The following is a 21,958-nucleotide window of genomic DNA, read 5'->3' as shown; positions in this document are numbered from 1 at the left end:
CAATTATTTCGCAAGTAGACTTCGGGTTCCTAGTTGCAACACATAGATTACTTTCCAGAGGAGAAAAAATAGGACTAATTCCTGAAAACACATCAATGAAATGGCAACATTTGCATCTTCATGAGAACCTGGCTAGGCAGCCTTCACTGGAAGTGTGGTCTAATAATGATACAAAATGCATTTAAAAATGCATAATCGTAGGAATCAAAGAAAAACCTATGGTTGCAGATGGAACTAGAAGGATTTAGGGACACAAAGTGGGTCTTTTGATTCAAAGACACTGGTAATCTCTACGGATTAAGCATTTTGCTAGAAATCTACATTAACCTGGCTGTCTATTGTTCTTGCATCCAATTTTTAATTGACTCTTAATATTTTGATGGTGTGATCTGATATTGTATTTATCACAGCAAATTTAGTTTTCAGTGAGTTTTATATCCTTTGAAATCTCTGGGCTACAGGCATTTTTGATAGCAAATCAATGCTGTCACCTATTTTGTCCAGAATCTTCCAGTTCTAAACTCCCCCTACATTTATTTTATTTATTTATTTATTAGATTTGTATGCCGCCCCTCTCCGTAGACTCGGGGCGGCTAACAACAGTAGTAAACAGCATATAACAAATCTAATGTTTAAAATAATTAAAAAACCCTTATTTAAAACCAAACATACACACAAACATACCATGCATAAATTGTATAGGCCTAGGGTAGTTCAGTTCCCCCAAGCCTGACGACAGGTGGGGTTTAAGATGCTTACGAAAGGCAAGGAGGGCGTGGGCAATTCTGATCTCTGGGGGGAGCTGGTTCCAGAGAGTCGGGGCCGCCACAGAGAAGGCTCTTCCCCTGGGTCCCGCCAGACGACATTGTTTAGTTGACGGGACCCGAAGAAGACCGACTCTGTGGGACCTAACCGGTCGCTGGGATTCGTGCGGCAGAAGGCGGACCCGGATGTATTCTGGTCCGATGCCATACTCTTTCTTGATTCAAAATTCTCTAGAGACACTTTCTATGTCCTTCATTTCACATGCTAACAAAATAGTACTTAGGATTATGCGACGCAGATTAGAACTCTACATTGAAAAAGAGGTGCCATATGCTCCAGCTGCCTTTAGAAAAAGTTGATGAGTACAAGACATGTCAATGCATGCTAGATAACTGAGAAAGAGGGGGAGAATCACATGCTTAACAGATTATGCAAAGGCCTTTAATTGTGTCAATCACATCAAGTTGTAGGATGGATTAAAAGGGGGAGGGCAGAATCTCAGAACATCTCACTTTATCCTCGTGAGAAATTTATATACAGTATAGGTTTAGAAAGCTTCAATACTGACAGGAGGTGATGCAACAGACTGGCTCCAGATTAACAAAGGAGTGCAACAAGGTACTTTCCCCTTATTTGTGTATTCAATCTATCTGCTGAGTTAGGAAACTGGATTAGATAAAGATTGACATGATTTTAAAACTTGAGAAAGAAACATCAATAATCTATGTTATGCTGCTGACACTACGGCTATAGACAAAAAATGCAAAGGATCTGAAAGCCATAGTAATAAAATTCAAGCAGCACAGTGAAAAGGAGGACTAAAATTATAAAATATAAAAAAGACTAAACTAGGCAAGGAGTCACTGGGAGGGAAGGGGGAGGAGCAGGGCCAGTCAGTGATGAGATCACCGGACAGGGAGCCACAGCAGAGGGCCCAAAGAGCTGCATGCGGCTCCAGAGCTGTAGGTTGCAGATCCCTGGATTAGGACCTCCAAGGTCCCTTCCAACTCGGTTATTCTAGTCTACTCTATCTAGCCACAATGGGATTGCCAAAATTCCCCTTTCATTCTTTCTCCTGATGCACATTCCATCACAGGAAAAGAGCCTTCTCTGTGGCAGCCCCGGCCCTCTGGAATCAACTCCCCCGGAGATTAGAACTGCCCCCACACTCCTTGTCTTTCGTAAATTACTCAAGACCCATCTATACCGCCAGGCATGGGGGAGTTGAGACACCTTTCCCCCAGGCTTTTTTTTATTATTTGTGTTTAGGTATGTATATGTTGTTTGCTTTTTTAAATATGATAGGGTTTTGTGTGCTTTTTAATATTAGATTTGTTTTCACTGGAATATTGTTTTTATTATTGTTGTGAGCCGCCCCGAGTCTTCGGAGAGGGGCGGCATACAAATCTAATAAATTGAATTAAATTGAATTGAATTGCCCATGGTTACTATTTTCGTTATGTGAATTACTGTAGATTTTATCTACCGCAATTAGATTAAAAAAGAATTTTATCTTTTTATATTAGCTACTTTATTTATTCTTATGCGCCACCCAAAGTTGTAGCTCTATGGATCTGATTAATAAAGGAAGAAGACAGACAGTACAAGAAAGAAGACAACCAGTACAAGGTGTACTCAGTTACAATGGTGATGAATGACTTCTTAGAAGAGCTAAAGGACCAGGTTATGGATAGTATGTCATGGAAAAATCTGTGTGATCACTAAGACAACAACTTGGTGCACATCATTAGTCAATCTCCCTTGAAAGAGAGACATTCAGGTTGTGGGTTCCCTACCTGCCTAACAAGTTGGAGATATGGGGAAGGTGCCAGGTAAATGCATCTCTGGAAGATAGATGATGACAGCACCAGAAAATGGGCCAGAGCATCTAAAACCCAGAGAACCTTGGGAACAGGAGGGTTGAGATTGCTTACCTTTCATTGTACAGCAGGAGTGTCCAATCCTGGCCACTTTAAGACCTGTGGCCTTCAAGTCCTACAATTTGCCAGCCACCCAGCCAGGAGAACTGGGGAATTTTATTTTATTTATTTATTTATTAGATTTGTATGCCGCCCCTCTCCGTAGACTCGGGGCGGCTCACAGCATACAATTAAACAATTCATGACAAATCTAATAAATTTAAAAAACATTTTAAAACCCCATTATTAAACCAGACACACACAGAGACATACCATACATAAATAGTATAGGCCCGGAGGAGAGGCGGCGGGAATGCCTCAATTTCCCCATGCCTGACGGCAAGGGTGAGTTTTAAGGAGTTTATGGAAGGCAAGGAGGGTGGGGAAATGCTGCGAGTCAAAGTCCATTGATCTTAAGAGTTGCCAAGATTGGACTTTACTACTTTTTAGGATGATCATTGTTTTACCTGTCTTCCTAACTTCCTGCCTCAACTTCTATATGTGTTAGCAGGGGTAGGCAAAGTTGGCTCTTCTATGACTTGTGGACTTCAACTCCCAAAATTCGTGAACCAATCATGTTAGCACAGGAATTCTGGGAGTTGAAGTCCACTTGTCATAGAAGAGTCAACTTTGCCTATCCTTCTGTTAGGGGGATATTTGAAAGACCAGCTATTGGACTCTTGATGTTTGCTAAACTGGGTTATTTACTTTCTTTCTATTTTTAAAATTATTTCTATTGAACATTTTTAAAGTTAAAAACAAACATGAAATTTACACAATTTCTTTCTTCACAGAAATTTCACTTTGCTAAAAAAAATTAGGTTATAGTTTTTTTCCTCCTCAATTTCTATTTCTATGCATTTCTATTATGTACATATATTTCTATTTATTTTTATACATCATATAATAGTGTACTCTATTTCTACCATGTTTTCTATTTCCCTTATGTTTATTTATGTTTGATACCATTTAGTAACTCCTGTGTCATCTTTTTTCTTATGTTACTCTCTTATCCTTTATCTCTCTCACTCATACCACTTTTTTAAACTGGGTTATTTTCACAGACATTTTATTGCTTAATCAAGAAGGAACCACACCCCAAGTCTGATTGGTAGAGCAAACTCTATGAAATCAGCCAGCAAACTCACTTTTCAGGCACCGATTATGTTACGTAACCTGGTAAAGAAGAATCTGCATGAAAATAACCCAGCTCAGCAAATGCCAAGAAACCAACATTTCAACACTGAACTACATATATTCTCTACTATGGGGGATAGGATACCTCTTTTCCAATCCCGAAGGCCCAATGCAGCCATGTTAACAATTAACCTTGTGATCTGGGTTTCCACAATGCTCTCAATTACAGCAACTCAACACTAAGTGCCTTTATAACATGCTGAATCATAATCTGAGCCTGCATGTCATGCAAATCCAACTTTAGCATACTTTCTTGATTTAATGATGAAACGGGACTCTTATACTTTCATCATAACTTTTCACATTTTGCATTGACCTAAGTTCAAGCACTATCAAATATAAAAAAAGAAGAGGGGGCTCATTTTTGGCAGGCCTAGTATTAAATGTACTTTGAAAGCCACACCTGATTTTGTTTGTAGGGAGGGGGGAACTGCTGTTGGAAAACTAGGAAGTAAAAAGTTGAGGCTCTGTACACATGTTCCATAAGCCACAATGGCAAAACTGGATTGGTCTATGCTTTCTCTGGTATCTGCTTCTAACAAACAAGCATTTGTCACCTCCTCTGCAATTGTGGGATCTTGAAATCTAGTTCCAGCTGTGTGGCTGATGAACACAGTATGGGCTTTGTAATACTTGAAATATGGTGTGTGTAGTCCTGTTGCCCTGGCTAGCTCCAGCAGTGCAGCTGACAACACAGTATGGGCTTTGTAATACTTGAAATATGGTGTTTGTAGTCCTGTTGCCCTGGCTAGCTCCAGCTGTGCAGCTGACAACACAGCATGGGCTTTGTAATACTTGAAATATGGCGTTTGTAGTACTCTTGCACTTGGCTACTATAGGTTTCATTGATTGGGCCATCGCCAGCACTGCAGTTACTAAAACAGCTGAACTCGACTGAACTTGATTGCTAATTGCGGGAGAGTCCGCCAGAAATCTTTAAAACCTCAAGCGAAGGGGTGAAGTTTCTGAAAAAGACTATATATATTAATTTGACTTAATATTAATATTGCTATAACGCTCCTCATCAGGAATAAAATATCCTTTTTTTAACTTCGTTATTTTATTGTGTGGATGAAAATCCAATTTTATCCCCTTCTTTCTTAGCCTGGGACTTAATCGGGCCGGAGTCTCCAAGGTCCCCCTCAGGAACCGGACGTGTGGGGCTCCCTCACTGCTCTTCACTAAAAACGAGAACTCTCATTTAATCCACGCCGTCCATCAACTCCTTCGGGAACACGGGATTGAAGGAAGGCGCGGAAATCTCCGCCCTCCCCCTCCTGTGATTGGTCGGCACCCGCTGGGCTGAGGAGTGAAATAAGTGGCGCTGGCCAAGGCCAAGAAAAGCTGCAAAGAGGGGGAAGCTGGTTCTCGGTAGGCGAGGTGGTCTTCGGTCTTTCTCTCGTCCCTGTCGAAGCTCGCTCTGACTATCTTGCCATCATGACGCAGGTGAGTTCTAACGTCCTCCTGGAACGGAGAGCCAGAACGCGTTTATTCTTCCTCGCTCTCTTTCTTTTCAATTACTCTTTTGTCTTGCGAGGGAGGGAAGGAGGGAGGAGGAATACGGACGTGCCTGCCATGCCTTCTAGCTCCACCGCCCGTTTGTTTCCTTCTCTTTTATTTCGACGCTAAAAAACCCTTTGCTCAAATTTTAAAAAAATTCATAAATTACTTGCCGTTCTTCGGTTCCCTATCGGCGGCGACCTGCCTTTAGCAAAGCAAACGGTCCCTGCAGATATGTCGGAAGGGTTTTTTTTTCCTTTTGAATTTTTTTAAATTTTATTTTTCTCCACAAACTCCATCCCTACGTCAGTATGCACCTACTTTGAGATTATCGGTGATATACATACATATACGAGTCCACGGAGAGTGGCGGCGTGCAAAATGCAATTAATAAAGAATAAATGAATAAATAATTTTGTATATCAATCAATCATAAACCGGTATCCAGCTTTGTGCCACTTTTCCATTCTATTTCTTCTCTCCTCCGCCTCCTTCCCTCCCTCCGTCTATCTTCTCTCCCTCTTCTGCTTTCTCCCACTTTTCTCCTCATGGAAATGATTTTTTTTCCCCATGTGCAATGAATGCAAAGAATAATGGTTATGAAATTTGTGCGGCGTCTCAGGAAAAAAACAAACCAACCACCTATTTAAGGTAGCTCAAAATTTCCCTTAATTTTTTTTTTTTTTGGCCGCAGCTGAGGCGCGTTCAAAAAAAACTCCCACAAGAAAAGCAGCTTTCTGAGCCTTACTGGGTGGAAGTGGGGAAGGGCGGCAAAGAAGTACTTTGTTTCCAAGTGAAAACAATTGGCAATTGTCGCTTTAGAGTTGAAGGCTCCAGTGTAGTGCACAGTGTAACATCTTTCGATACTGTAGGCCAGTGTTTCCCAACCTTGGCAACTTGAAGATATTTGGACTTCAACTCCCAGAATTCCCCAGCCAGCGAATGCTGGCTGGGGAATTCTGGGAATTGAAGTCCAGATATCTCCAAGTTGCCAAGGTTGGGAAACACTGCTATACGGAATAATGCTCAGTGAAATTACATGTGTAGGAACTAATTGGAATTTGTAGGGGTGGGTGAACCCAGTTCTGGAGCTGCAGCAGCCTAGTGTTGGAACCGGATTTTGCAACATTTCACAATCCTTGTCACACTTTTGATCTCTGTGGGCTTTGTTCCAGCAAGGGCTGTGTAGCTTGAAAATAGTACATTGCATCCCTCGATCCAAGTTCAAATTGGTGACAGGTGCATGGCATTTAGTGTTGCTTTAGTTAGGTTAAAACCGAAGAACATTTTATGAATGACAATCTTTGTTCTTGACTACAATTAAGAATGGCCAACTTTAGATGAGAATAGCCACTCCAAGTCTCCGGGTGGCATACAATAAATAATAATAATAATAATAATAATAATTATTATTATTATTATTATTATTATTATTATTATTATTTTCAACCATGGAATAGCAATAGCATTTAGACTTATCGTGTTTTTCGGAGTATAAGACACACCTTAGTTTTTGGGGAGGAAAATAGGGAAAAGAATCTGCTTATCAGATATTCATCTGGCTAGAATCCTTAGTCTAATCAGTTTCAGCACATTATTTTAACCCCGTTAAGGGCTTTTAAAAAAAAATTATTTGGAGAGAGTAACAATGAAAGAGGTGGCAAGCCAGTAAGAGCTGGGAACATTGTTAGAACCTGGTTAGGGCTGGAAAGAACATTGGAGCAAGTTAGAGCAATGAAACCCCCCCCCCTGCAAAGATAGGTCTTGGAAAACATTAGCAGAGAGTAACAATGAGAGCTTGCAAGCGGTAAGAGCTGGGAGCATGGTTAGCACCTGGTTATGGTTAGAAAGAAACTTACTTGGAGCAAGTTAGAGTAATGAAAAAAACTCTGCAAAAACTTAGAGCTTGGAAAACATTCTTCACAGATAGTAACAATGAAAGAACCTGCAAGTTAAGAGCTGGAAAGTTCATTAGCATCTAGTTAGGGGGGGGGCAAGCTGCATTCAGAGAATAAGACCACCTGAATTTTCAGCCTCTTTTAGGGAGGAAAAAGGTGTGTTTTACAGCGGTTTACAGAATCAGCATATTACCCCCAACAGTCTGGGTCCTCTTCACTAAACCTTTTTCTTACTGCATCTACTGAAATAGGCAGAATTTGATAAAGCGGCTGAAGAAATTAAGAACCTGAAGAGCAAGCCAACAGATCAAGAATTGTTGGATCTCTACGGCCCCTTTAAGCAAGTTACAGTTGGAGATGTAAATACAGGTAAGAACTACCAGTAGTAACTTACATGTGCACAAGGTTTCAGCATCTTGGAGGAATAAAACCACCTTGATTGAGGAAAGACTTTTCAGAATTGATATCAGCCAGAACTATTTCCACAAAATGTGCTAAAAATACAAATGGCTATTGGGTTGAAGTCAATATCTGGCTCATTTCTAGTCACACTCTCTTAACCTATTCTACTTTCACTTTAATATTTATGTTCATGAAAGACTTGCTAATAGAGTTCAGCTTGACTCCTGACTGAAAACTCTTTATTTGGTCAGAGATAAGCTGCAGGCAGACATGCAATAATTATTAGATTTGTATTGTACATTGTTTTTCTATTACTGTTGTGAGCCGCCCCAGTCTACGGAAAGGGGCGGCATACAAATTAATTAATTAAATAAATAAATAAATGAATGAATGAATGGCTGGAGAATTCTGGGAATTGAAGTCCACAAGTCTTAAAGTTGCCAAGTTTGAAGAAGACCTCTGTATTAAAAGCATAACTATTAATACATGGTCCTCAATGACTCATAACTCCCTGTAATATTAAAATTAATTTCTTAGTGAAATATATATTTAAATTGTGTTTGGTTTATTCCCATCTTGTATCTAAGTCCTTGAGGTATATTTGATTAAACAGAGATTTGAACCCGCTCCCTAATCCAACATCTCAGCTACTACCTCTTGTATGGCATAGTCACAGCTATAATATAACTATCACCATATGTTCATTCATATACTTTACTATTGTGGATTTATATTGTGCCTTTATTTCGTACAACTAAAGGTAAGAACGTAATATTCCAGGATCTAGCTTTCCACACAGCAGCTCTGCTAAGGAGATTGATTAAAAGAAAGAGGGGGGTGGTAAAATCATCCAGCCAGCTTTCATATCAATGTGAAACTAGAACTTTTCTGGTTTCTAGTCCAGAACCTTAATCATGATGCCAAAGTGTTTCTATAACATTGCTGGTCACAATGATTGCAGTGGTTCTTTCACACAGTGCTTGAATATTTCTGTGTTACTTCTGAGAATCTGCATGAAATTGCAAACAATGTGATACTACAGTGCATCTTAGGTTTCTTGATCTATTAATTTTAGCTATTCTTCATAAAGCAATAGAGCCCAAGTATGGTGAAACTTGTGGTTAATGCCTTGAGCAATATTCTACAAGCAGACTTGGCATATTAGGATACTTAGGAAGATATCATGTTCCAAGAAAGATAGACTTTGGAGATAGGAATTAAAGCATTGCATAATTAATTAAGATATTTGCCTTATTGGCAAAAGTTTTTCCCAATAAGCTGTTTAAACAACTTATGTAAGGACATTTCAGGCTTCTACTGCTTTATGAGGATTAATTAAAATGACTAGACCAAGTTTCTTGGCACATATCATGGAACTATTCCAAAATAGAAGTTGTAGGAATTGCAGTTCCAGCTTCTAAAATCATGATGGTTATGCAGCCTTTTCCATTGACCTTTCGTTTATAGAACAGGCAGTTAAACTAAAAACTGTAACCTAGTTTTCTTGACTAATTTTGCATGAAATGATTATAGAAGCCATACCATGAAGTGTTTGATTCTGCAAATTCTAGGAAACTGAATCCAAAATAGCAGAAGTTTGAGTCTGGTTGTAATAGAACATGATGTTATAACAGATAAGTGGTAGAAAATAATAAACTTTGTTATGCATGACTGTGACTAGTTCTATATGTTACGAAGAGTAAAATCTGGTGCCCTGATAGAAGATGGGAAAATATTTACTGGTATTACTGGTAATACCATTCAGTTAACACCTTACAATTAACTAAGGTTTTCACTAAAGACCTACATCTGTAGCTGTAGGCTATCTAAAGGCTATCTAAAAAAAACCATTCCAATTAGGTAAAATGAACCATAAGCATCATAAACCTTTAAACTGGAATAAGCAGCCAAGATAACTCCAGATATCTTAGCCTTTGTATGCCCTCTTCCTTGTTCAGCTTAGCCAGTATGTTTGCATCAGTTGTGGTCTGATTTATGTAAAGGATACCAGATTCTCTGTCTCTGCTTCAAGATCTGTGTGAGAATGGTAAGTTGTATGAGAATTTGGAAAGAAACAGTCCAATTTTTAAAAAAATATTCATGAGAATACACTTATGTTAATGATGAGAACTGAGCCTGGAGGCAAATCTTTTGTCATAAACGATTTCAGTCATTGCCTCCTATTATAATATCCTCAGTTTCTTAAAGATTTGGCCTATTGTGCAACTGATCCAAACTTTGTTTGTTTGAAATACTGTACTGTTTTTTTTTTACTTAGATGTTCCTTATACCAGTGTTTCCCAACCTTGGCAACTTGAAGATATTTGGGCTTCAACTCCCAGAATTCCTCTGCCAGCGAATGCTGGCCGGGGAATTCTGGGAGTTGAAGTCCAGGTATCTTCAAGTTGCCAAGGTTGGGAAACACTGCCTTATACCATGTTTCCCCTAAAATAAGACCCTGTCTTATTGTTTTCTTGAACCCTGAAATAAGCTCTTGGCCTTATTGCCATGCACTCAAAGGCCCAATTGGGCTTATTATCAGGGGATGTCTTATTGTGGAGAAAACAGGGTAGTTTCAAAAAATTTTGCTTCCTCATATAAGAAAGGAAGTCTAAGGGCAGCCTGGAGGTCAAAAAATGAAACCCAGAAACCCCTTCCCTACAGTTGCAACTATACTGCTCTAAAAAATAAAGGAAACACTAAAATAACACATCCTAGATCTGAATGAATTAAATATTCTCCTTGAATACTTTGTTCTGTACAAAGTTGAGTGTGCACAACAGCATGTGAAATTGATTGTCAGTGTTGCTTCCTAAGTGGACAGTTTGATTTCACAGAAGTTTGATTTACTTGGAGTTATATTGTATTATTTAAGTGTCCCCTTTAATTTTTTGAGCAGTGTATATTGATACTGTTGGACAGTTGAAAGGGATATAAAGCTCCCAGCTGAGCATTGCTGGCATCTCTGGTGGGGGAGCAAGAGGCAGTAGCTCAATTTTTACTCTGGGTTAATGCTGCCAATTTGAGTTCAAGGTCATCCTGGCGAGCAGCAAGATTTTTTTTTCCAAACAGTCTCATTGCCAACTTTGAGAATTAAGTTTTAAAGCGGCAGATTTGTTAAAGGACACCCCATTGCGTTTGAGGCTTAGGCCAAAAGTTTAGGCATTGAACAGATCTCCAAAATATGTTTCATGTGAGTTAAATACACAACCCTGATTCTTTTTATTCTGGTGACCTCTCAGAAGAAAAAGTGCCCAAATGGACAGATTGTCAAGGAAAGGGAGGCTACTCTGCTCAGATAACTATCTCACTAGGCAGAAGCACACATCATTTACCGAGAAACAATCAGTCTGTGTTCATAGAACAACATTATAAAAAGAGAAAGTCAGGTTGCATGAATGTACACAGGAATATTTTCACCCACACGCTTTGTTTTTACAAAGGTTTCAGGTGCAGTGTAACATTCAGGGTGGGTGTGATATTACATCCCTTTCACTTGGATGTTATATATAGTTGTATTGATGAATACCTGGTTGGAGTTTACCAGGAATCTAAAAGACTATTCATGTTGAGTTCACAGAGTACGCCAAGTCTAGAATCTTGGGTAAAGTACGCACAGCAAAGGGTTAAAAATGGCACTCTGTTTAAAACCGCTTAAGGTTTTTTTGGTCAGCATAAATATGCAAACATGGCCAGAAAGTTCCATGGGTGCCATCTTTTGTTCTTACAATGGCTCTTAAGGATTCTAGTACCCATTGTCAGACTAATTTGAATTCTTGAATACAATTGCAAGTGCAATTAGATCAGTGTTTCCCAATCTTGGCAACTTGAAGATATTTGGACTTCAACTCCCAGAATTCCCCAGCCAGTGAATGCCGGCTGGGGAATTCTGGGAGTTGAAGTCCAAATATCTTCAAGTTGCCAAGGTTGGGAAACACTGAATTAGATGTATAGCAATCATAAGCAATAAAAAATAAAAAGCATAATCTTTTCTTCTAAAAGAAGATAGGGCTTTAATGCAAACAGTTCCAGAATAGAATCCTTTTCTATCTTTAATATAGGGACTACAGTACTTGCTTGAACCAAATAACCCTCAAAATTGGGGATATATGTTTTTCATTTGTGTGTGTGCATGTGTGTGTGTGTGTGTGTATCTTGCTGGTCCATTCACTGGGGTGACAAAGGAGACAAGCAGATATAAAACAAAGTAAATTATTTTTGGAAATTTCCAAGGTTACTCTGGAAAGTTCAGGAATAAATTTGTAAGTGCAATTCTTGAGTATGAAAGGCAGGTGATTTTCATGTAGAGGTAAAAGTTGTTTTTAATGGTGGACGTATTACTCTACCATTTCACACAAAAGGTATGCACTATGCAAGTAGTTCATTGCAACTGCTTGAAGTTAGGATGGACCCCTAAAAGCTACTTGCAACCCAATTTCAAAGTTCCAATGCTGTGTCATGTGACACTGCCCCACATTTGCAGCCATTTGCAGTGCTCCATGGCCATGTGACCATGATTTATAGTGTTTCACTTGAAAAAAAGTGTTTACAGTACTTCCATTTTCCAGCAAAATGTGCTTCATAGCTAATAATGGGTTCATTTAATGCGTCCAGTCACATGTGAATGCTTTACAACTGTTACCACTTATAAAGCATAATTGCCAGGCTGGGATACTGCTATAAGTCAAGAACTACCTGTAGAGCCTGTTTTCAAAGCTTTGTGAGCTAATCAGCAGAGGAATCTGACTTCTACATGAGCGCACATGTCCGTAGTACTATGTAGGCATATTAAACTGAATGATGCAAGCAAAGCTTGTCTATGTATGTCCAGATCTCCATTGCAATAGGAGCCCTGCTCAGCTTTTCAGAACAATTCATAGTATCTGGTTTTCCAGCTGTATAGGAAACCTTTTGACATAAGTATTGTTTACTAATTAGCAGATCCCTGTAGGGTAGTCTGACCTAGCAACAGTAATAATAATAATAATAATAATTATTATTATTATTATTATTATTATTTATTACATTTGTATGCCGCCCCTCTCTGAAAACTCGGGGCGGCTCACAATTATAATATATTGATTGGGTGGGGGGAAATATTGTAATTATCAGCACCATTTTTTCTCTGGTGTTCTAATAAATTTCATGGCTCACTAAATAGTAATTGTCCCATACTGGCAGGATGTTTTATTTTGTTAGAACAGCTACAGTATATACTGTATATATATTTTAGCAGATCACAATAATTTGTCCACCCAGCTGCAATGAAGCATTTTTAGTGTTGTGGCCCATAATTAATATGTTTTTCTTTAAATGTGCTTTCAGTCTCTCAGTAAGCAGGATTAGATAAGGATTATATAAGCTCTTAGTTTATCATATAAAATAAACCCAGGAGAGTTACATTTTTAATGTCAAAACTGCCAGATTTCTATATATATATTCATTGGGGTGATAAAGGAGACAAGCAGATATAAAATAAAGCACATTGTTTTTGGAAATTTCAAAAGTTACTCTGGAAAGTTCAGGAATGAATTGGTAAGTGCAATACTTGAGAATGAGAGGCAGGTGATTTTCATGTAAACAAAAGAAAAACTTGTTCTGGTCATACCTCTTGCACACCCCTGTAAAGTTAAGGCACGTTATTTTTGCTCTTATGAAGTCTCCTCAAAGCAGTGATTTGTACTATAAGCATATCTAAGAGCCATGTGAAAATGTTTTGTTTCAGACCGTCCTGGAATGTTCGATTTAAAAGGCAAGGCAAAGTGGGACTCCTGGAATAAATTAAAAGGTAGGCCTTGGCAAAGACAACTGAAATGACAAGTGACTTAAAAGCACCAATTTTAACCAAACCTTCAGCCTGCAAATAGAAAGAATGTCATCTCTATGCTCTTAACAGATGATTTGTTGGTGGCCTTAAAAGACAATTTTTGCATATGTTTCTTTTGCACAAGGGGATAACTGAAATTCAGTGCCAATCTAAAATTCTTGAAGAGGATATAAATTTCTTACATTAGCCAATATTGTTCTCTAGGCAAATTCTTATTTGAATATTGATGGTTTTACATAAGAAAGTTTCAATAGCAGAATTTGACAAGGGTAAGAACCTGAAAATTCAATTAATTGGTCAGGATTTCCAGGTAAATCGAACTGATGAAATGCATTGTTTGTTCTTACCAAAAGTTATGACTTAAATCAAAACTCAATCTCATTAACCAAAAGGCCGTAAAAGTTAGTAGTAAAAGCCCTGTTAAATGCACAGTGCTCAGCATAAGTTAACATTAATATATGTACTATTCTTTTGTTATTGAACTTTTTCCTCCAGGAAATTTACAGGGGAGGAATTTTTTTTCAGGGAGCTGGCACACTGGAGCCATTACTTACACAAGAACTTCCCGATTGGGTTTTCTCAAGCTAATTGCAAAAGGGAGAAATCGGGGTAGTAAATAAATGGGAATTGCAAACATTTTCATACTATGTTTCTGCTCATCCATCAAAAAACTTTTTCCCCTTCAGGTATGTCCAAAGAAGAGGCAATGAAAATATATATAGACAAAGTTAATGAGCTGAAGGAGAAGTATGGAATGCAATGAACTCCTGCCTGAATGAAAATACGCTTTATTAATACAATGGATACTTAAATTGTATAGCACACAATATTGCCAACAGTGCCAAATGTTTGCCACTTATGAATAGCAATGTAAATTTTCTTCTAATGGTTTATAGAATAAAAATACCCAGTCAGTATTCAACTGATTGGTAACAACAGCTGCTTCTACTTGTTATCATTAAAGTGCTACAGTAATTCATAAGGTATTTCCCTGGTGGGTTCACATCATATGCTTATTCACAATAAACAAACCACATTTAGTTTTGTGTATTACATGCACCAGTCCCTAATTTGCCTGTTTCTTCCTTTGGGTCCTGGTATGTAGGCTGTTCTCTGCAACAATCGAAACATAAGACAAACTACGGTATTCAGGTATACAGACTGCTGGCTTAGGATCAGATAAATTCACTCCTCCAATTAAGAAGCTTTCCTAGATCTAAGACTATCCCATACCAATTACCATGCTAACATATAATTCTAAACCATATAAAAAACACAACTACTCACAAGCACATATAAATCTGCTGGTTCCTTTGCAAACAGGATAATTAACTGGATTTTTAAAATGCATGGTTTGATTAGGATGACCAGATCCAAACCAGGCATATCCTTGGGTTGTGCAACATACTATGCAGGTTTGTTAGAAGTGTGTGTTAATGTGCACAGTCAGTCCTTAAGAGGAGTGATCATATATTTTATCCTACAAACTGGGTCTCTTGTTTCAGCACATAGAGAATTAGCAGAAATCTATGGCTCAGGAATTCATGGTAAGCAAGTTAGCTGCAGGAAGAAGGCAAAGACCTCACAAGAGAGATAGAGAAGGAAAAGGTTGTTCAGGGCTCTTTCTTTTTAATAGGGGTAGGTTTTTCCCCCAACAAACATTACCTATTTTATGCACAAAGTATTGTCCAACTCAATCTTACATAGCTTTCCATATACGTAATCCATTCCATCATCATTTCTCTATTTCCATTCCAACCCGTAAAATATTCTCCTTACATATTTCTTTATCTTAACTTTATTTTTCTTAATACATAACATTACTAATAGCCCAAATTATGATCCATTACAATATCAATTAACTATCTTAATTATGACATACATTCCTCATATTTTCTATCCCACTATGTTTCAGCTTCTCATATTTCAATTAATTTAATATGGTTTAAGTTGTCTTTAAAGATAAAACAAGTTACCCTTTTGCATTCCATCTACTGTTCTGCTTTACTATAATCAATATACATCATCCTCAAATCTTACACTTTTTAATTTAATTAACAGGGCTGGCTCATGTATACAGTGGTTTTTTAAAAATGATAACTTGTACCAATAGATTTGCTCCATTAGTTTTTTTTAAAAAAATACTATTAAATCCTATCTGATTTTTAGAGACTGCTAGAACAAGTCCCTAAGTTTTCTTAGCAAGGTTTTTCATAAGTTGTTTGCCATTACCACTTTCCTAGGGCCAAGAGAAAGTGACTGGCCCAAAGTCACTTGGTTTCTTTTACCCCAAAGAGAGTAAGAACTCCATCTCAGTTTCTAGCCTGGTACCATAACACTACATCGAACTGGCTGTCCAAACTGCTTTTATATTTAATTTTAAAAATGAATCCAGAATAAACATGAATAGTAAGTGGTATTCTGTTGAAATCTTATGTTGTTGTCAGACTTGAGTAATAACTACTTAGAAACATAGAAACATAGAAGTCTGACCGCAGAAAAAGACCTCCTGGTCCATCTAGTGTGCCCTTATACTATTTTCTGTATTTTATCTTAGGATGGATATATGTTTATCCCAGGCATGTTTAAATTCATTTACTGTGGATTTATCTACCACGTCTGCTGGAAGTTTGTTCCAAGGATCTACTATTTCAGTAAAATAATATTTTCTCATGTTGCTTTTGATCTTTCCCCCAACTAACTTCAGATTGTGTCCCCTTGTTCTTGTGTTCACTTTCCTGTTAAAAACACTTCCCTCCTGGACCTTATTTAACCCTTTAATATATTTAAATGTTTCGATCATGTCCCCCCTTTTCCTTCTGTCCTCCAGACTATACAGATTGAGTTCATTAAGTCTTTCCTGATACGTAGTAGTATTACTCAAGTAATACTACTCGAGTAAAGTAGTAACTTTAACATGTATCAGATAAAATCTTTTACTGATTGTCTCTTCAAAGGCAATCTTCATATTTAATTGCTACAGGTTTGCTGACTTCAGTGGCAGCTGAAATTATCTGCTGCCTTTGCACTAAAATGTCAAAGCTGCAAGCTGACACTGGCTGTGTTATTCTATGTAGTAATTGTAAAAAAGCCTATCCAAAGAAGGCTATAGAAATAACCTCTTTTGTAATATTGACTTGGAGATAATCCAACCTGTTCATTATTATTCTTAGTAAGTCTTCAGTTCCATTCATGCACTGTGATGTTTACTTATTGAATAAAGCAGAATTGGCAGGGTTTGTCCATATACTAGGCCACAAGGCATTATGACAATGTGTTGCATGGCCCTAATCTTAGGCTGAAAGCATGCAACATGTTGAGTCATAAATTGCTCAACTATATTTCAGCCTACTATGTTGCATGAACTTGGCTTGCCAGGTTAGCTGATGGTTAAGTATGTCAAACAAAACCATTACATTGTGTTAATTGACCATGAAAAATGAACATGGGCATATATGTTCCTGAACAGACTTTAGGCTAGAAAACAATACACCAGAACTTAATTAAAACAGGGAAATATAGGAAGACACATCTGGGCCGACAGTATAAAATATTTTCATATTGTGAATTTGTTATCAGCCTTGTTATACATACAATATATTGCATATAATGGATATAATAATGACCCACAAAAATGGAATCCAAAGATTAACACTTTAGAAACAATCTTATTTATTGGATTTATATGCCAAATCCTGCCAGCAGAGGGAGCCAGCTCCCTTTGAATACCGAACCTATACAAATTGAGCTGTAGTATTTTTCATCCTAGTTTAAGCTATTACAGTATAGCATAACTTGAAGAACAATTGAAGTACCTACCAGTAAGAGTACCGTAATTGACGTAATTGTCTATGGGTAGTGAATTTTATTTTCTAAATCTAACTCAGGGACCAACAGTTGATTATTTAATATAAAAGATTAGCTTTGCCTTCTAGATCCCAATCTTGGCAACTTTAAAACGTGAATTTCAACTCCCAGAATTCTCCAGCTAGCTAAAGAATTCTGGGAGTTAAAGTCACGTGTCTTAAAGTTGTCAAGATAGGGACTCCCCTGCGCAGGGGTGATATTCACTTACTTTCCCTACCGTTTCGCACAGCCTTCCATACGTGAGCTTTGCTCCCTCGTGAGCAGAGCTTGCATGCATGTGAATGGCTTGAAAATGAGCCCAAATAGGACTGGAATAGCACCTTTGACCCTGCTCAAAAGCAATTAAAAGTATCTGAAGTTTTGGATCAAGAATGGATAGCAAGAATTAGGAGTGTGCGTATGTGTGTTTCTGTCGAATCACCCTGGTACACCCAAATATCGGAGGGAGCATACTGCTTCCTTTTTGCCTCTCGGACCCTCTAGGGTCCATATCCAAGGCAGTTAAGTTTTTTTATAGCCAACAAACTATATTGTATATGTTCTGCCAGCGTGTTTCAACCGCCTGTAATTACAGGGTAATTAGTCCAGGAAGACACACACCACACAATAAAAGGAAAACCCAAAGGTTTTTATAAACAGAAAAACAGAAACAGCTCCTTTTTTAAATGTCAAAGGGATTTTCTGGTACACACAAGGCACAGGTTAAATGCAATCCAATTGCTCATGCAATAACTGGGAAATTGAGTCCAATTCTAAAGTTCAGAGAGTCCACACACAATCTTGAACAGCACAAAAACCATGATCTTGACGAAACAATGAATCAGATAAACTGCCACAAGGCTAAACCACCACACTGTTCTTTTTATCTGTAGCACTAATTACAGCAGCCCCACCCAACCACAGGTGGCCTCATTTTCTCTTCTAATAATCTTTCAGTTGTTGTCTCCTATGCATCACTCTACGCATGCGTGGATGTGTCATTAATTCTTGTTCAGAATCCAGGGATGATACAGATGATTGATCTCCTCCTGGGCTGTCTGCCAAACTCCCCTCTTCCCTGTCACTCACGCTTCCTTGGTCTGAGGAGGCTTCGTCGGCAGATTCCACCGGGAGCAAAATAGGTCTGCGGCATGTGGATGTTTCCCCCACATCCACCTGCACATTCCTTGGGGCAGGAGCTGGGCCAGAGCTGACCACAACATGTATATATGTAACATATTTTTGCTGATAAGGAAAAGGAAGCGAGACTAGTATAGATCTATTTCAAGCTATTTTGCTCTCATCAGTTAGCCATACCCTTACTGGGATTTGAATACTCCTTGCCTTTGGTTTTTCTGCAAAGAATTGTAGTGGAATGCCCCAGAAAGACTACAACACTGAAGACTTCTCATTCATTGGTAACAAGTCACTAGTACAGTGGTAGCTCTACTTACAAACTTAATTCAAGCTTAATTCCGTGACCAAGTTCTTAAGTAGAAAAGTTTGTAAGAAGAAGCAATTTTTCCCATAGGAATCAATTGTGGAAAACACAGGGAGGGTGGAGGCCCTCAAGAAATCCCAGGAGATTTCTTGAGGGGCCCCATGGAGGCTTCTCTCTGGCTTTTCCGGCCCTGTTTCCACCCAGGAGATTCCTAGAGAGGCCCCATGGAGGCTTCTCCCTGCCTTTTCTGATTACAGTTTCGGAGACTCGGGTTTATAAGTGGAAAATGGTTCTTGAGAAGAGGCAAAAAAAATCTTGATCACCCGGTTCTTATCTTAAAAAGTTTGTAAGTAGAGGCGTTTGTAGGTAGAGGTAGGTAGAAATACTCTGTATTTCAAGGCTATTGCAGTATTCCATTAAATTTATTAAATAAAATTTACTGAGCCAACAGCTACTAAAAACAGATTTTATGACCCTGAGCAATTTCACTTTAGTCACTCAGCTGGAACCATATATTATTTTATTTTATAGGTTGTCATGTAATATATTGGCAGAATCATGCCTAATATAGTCTAAAAATCTTGTTTCACTAATAGTTGCCTACATCATGTTTTTCTCCCCCCCCCCCCCCCTTCTTTCTTTTGAACTTTTATATCATGTGCCTTTCTGACTGCTGACTGCTAGGGAGAGATCATCCTGCCTTCCTTTGAAGAATAGAGAGATCTTGTTTGCTCGTAATTACGATCACAACTGAGCCCAAAATTTCTTATTGCTAAGCAATTCAGTTATTAAGTCAGTTTTGCCCCATTTTACCACCTTTCTTGTCACAGTTTTTAAGTGAATCGCTACAGTTAGTAACACTGTTGTTAAGTGTATTTAGCTTCCCCATTGACTTTATTTGTCAGAAGATCACAAAGGGTGATCAGGTGGCCTGGAACACTGCAACTGTCATAAATACATGCCAGTTGCCCAGTGCTCAAATTTTGATCACGTGATCATAGGGATGCTACAATTGTAATAATAATTATTATGATTATTATTATTATTATTGTTATTATTATTATTATTATCTGAAAAAGTAGTAGATCTTTGGAACAAACTTCCAGCAGACGTGGTTGGTAAATCCACAGTAACTGAATTTAAACATGCCTGGGATAAACATATATCCATCCTAAGATAAAAAAACAGGAAATAGTATAAGGGCAGACTAGATGGACCATGAGGTCTTTTTCTGCCGTCAGTCTTCTATGTTTCTATAATAATAATAATAATAATAATAATAATAATAATAATAATAATAACAACAACAACAACAACAACAACAACAACAACAACAACAACATTGCAATCCCAGGAGACAGCAGAATTGAGGAGAAGAAGCTAGAGTAATTAGTGAAATATGAAGATCTAAAAATCGAGCTGCAACGACTCTGGCATAAGCCAGTGAAAGTGGTTCCAGTGGTCCTTGACACACTGGGCGCAGTGCCAAAGGATCTCAGTGGACATTTGAAAACCATCAGAATTGACAAAATCTCCATCTGTCAATTGAAAAAAACGCTTTACTGGGATCGGCAAACATAATTCGCCACTACATCACGCAGTCCTAGGTGCTTGGGAAGCGCCCGACTGGTGATGAAATACGAAATCCAGCATAGTGATCTCGTTTGCTGTGTTGTATTGACATAATAATAATAATAATAATAATAATAATAATAATAATAATAATAATAATAGTTATTATGAATAGCTCTCACAAAAGCCATGCATCTATAGCCACACAGTCTTGTTATGGCTGAGTTTTAGTCCATTCTTCTGTATCTACAGCAAATAAGTATTTTATTATAAGAAATTGCTGAATTTACTTTTAGCTGTATCACTTATGGAACCAAATGAAACAGAGCAACCTAGGTTTCAATTCACACAGAGTGAGAAAAATTTATTAGATTTGTATGCCGCCCTCTCCGAGGACTCGGGTCATGCCCCTGTTGGAGCCTGAATCTGCTGAGGAGAACAAGCAGGAATTGAAGACAATGGAGATCGAGGGGGAGGAATGTGGGGAGGAGCAGGCCAAGGCAGCCCAGGGCCCCTCAGGATATGGACGGCTTGTTAGCAAGGAGGACAACAGAGAGAGGGCAAGCAGTGGAGTTGAGGCAATGAGCAAGGACTACCCCTTCCTGGTCCCTGAGCACAGAGGGTAGAGAGAAGGCAGGAACAGCACACTCTTGGGAGGAGAGCACCCCACTCATCTTCATAAGGCACACCTGAGATTTAACGAGATGCTGTGGGGAAGGGCATTTGTCAGGAACAAATGCTGAATTGGTAAAGTTTGTTGTGTCAGTACAAACATTTGGAATTTGCAGGTCCGTTTGCTTGCTTGCTTGCTTGCTTCCTTTATGGACTCAGAGCCTTGTTGCTAACTTTGTGGACTCCTTTTTGTTCCTTGGTTCGTGGACTCATTGTTTGTTCCTTGGTTTGTGGACTCATTTCCCTGTTCGTTTTACTGGACTGGGCGCAGCCAGAGGCTGCCGTATGCATGCTCTGGGACTTGCCAAGAACGTGGGAGCATTTGGGGGGGGATTTGGAGCATTAAAGGGAGAGTTTGAACTCTCGGCTGGCCGTGTGACCTTCGTGCCTTGTCCCAGGTCATCACAGCAATGGTCATAAGCGTGAAAAAAAACATCACAAGTCACTTTTTTCAATGCTTTGGTCACTAAACAAATGGGTGTAAAATGAGGACAACCTGTAAACCAGAGGTCTCCAAACTTGACAACTTTTAAGACTTATGGCCTTCAACTCCCAGAATTCTGGGAGTTGAAGTCCACAAGTCTTAAAGTTTCCTAGTTTGGGGACCTCTGCTGTAGACAGTCCTCAGATGGTTTCAGCGTGTTTTGGCAGACCACTCCCAGAAGCAGCACCCACCTTGTGTGGAGGAGAACAGGCAGCACTTCAAAGGGAGCAACAATGTGAGAGGCCTTGGGGCATTGTCTAGCTGGCCCAGCCAACCAGGTTCTGCCATGGCCAGGAGGAGTCTGCGCTGTTCTGGGTTGCCCTTGTCTCACTCCCACCCTGAACTGGCTGATGAGCAAAGAATGAATATTGGGGTTCCCTTCTCGTTGTGCATTGATTGCATAGAGAGTAGCAGGTTTCCTTCCCATCTGAACAG

General features: G+C 38.8%; 1 protein-coding gene across 1 annotated transcript; it reads left to right on the top strand.

Moving 5' to 3' along the window:
• The first annotated feature begins 3,837 nt into the window (after window positions 1-3,837).
• DBI (diazepam binding inhibitor, acyl-CoA binding protein) lies at window positions 3,838-14,446 on the top strand. The gene is made up of 4 exons (XM_070736954.1): window positions 3,838-5,327; window positions 7,531-7,648; window positions 13,407-13,469; window positions 14,195-14,446. Exons 1-4 carry the CDS (start codon window positions 5,319-5,321, stop codon window positions 14,269-14,271), a joined length of 267 nt encoding a protein of 88 aa, XP_070593055.1. The 5' UTR covers window positions 3,838-5,318; the 3' UTR covers window positions 14,272-14,446.
• Window positions 14,447-21,958: the final 7,512 nt, after the last annotated feature.

This window comes from Erythrolamprus reginae, chromosome 1, assembly GCF_031021105.1.
Source record: "Erythrolamprus reginae isolate rEryReg1 chromosome 1, rEryReg1.hap1, whole genome shotgun sequence".
NCBI lineage: Eukaryota > Metazoa > Chordata > Lepidosauria > Squamata > Dipsadidae > Erythrolamprus > Erythrolamprus reginae.
Note: the sequence above shows the minus strand (reverse complement) of the source record. Positions and strands in the feature narration are given on the sequence as shown.

Excerpts from the sequence above, each read along its gene's own strand:
- DBI (XM_070736954.1), top strand. Across the intron at positions 7,649-13,406 it reads AGTTGGAGATGTAAATACAG|ACCGTCCTGGAATGTTCGAT; the intron begins GTAAGAACTACC and ends GTTTTGTTTCAG. Across the intron at positions 13,470-14,194 it reads CTCCTGGAATAAATTAAAAG|GTATGTCCAAAGAAGAGGCA; the intron begins GTAGGCCTTGGC and ends TTTCCCCTTCAG.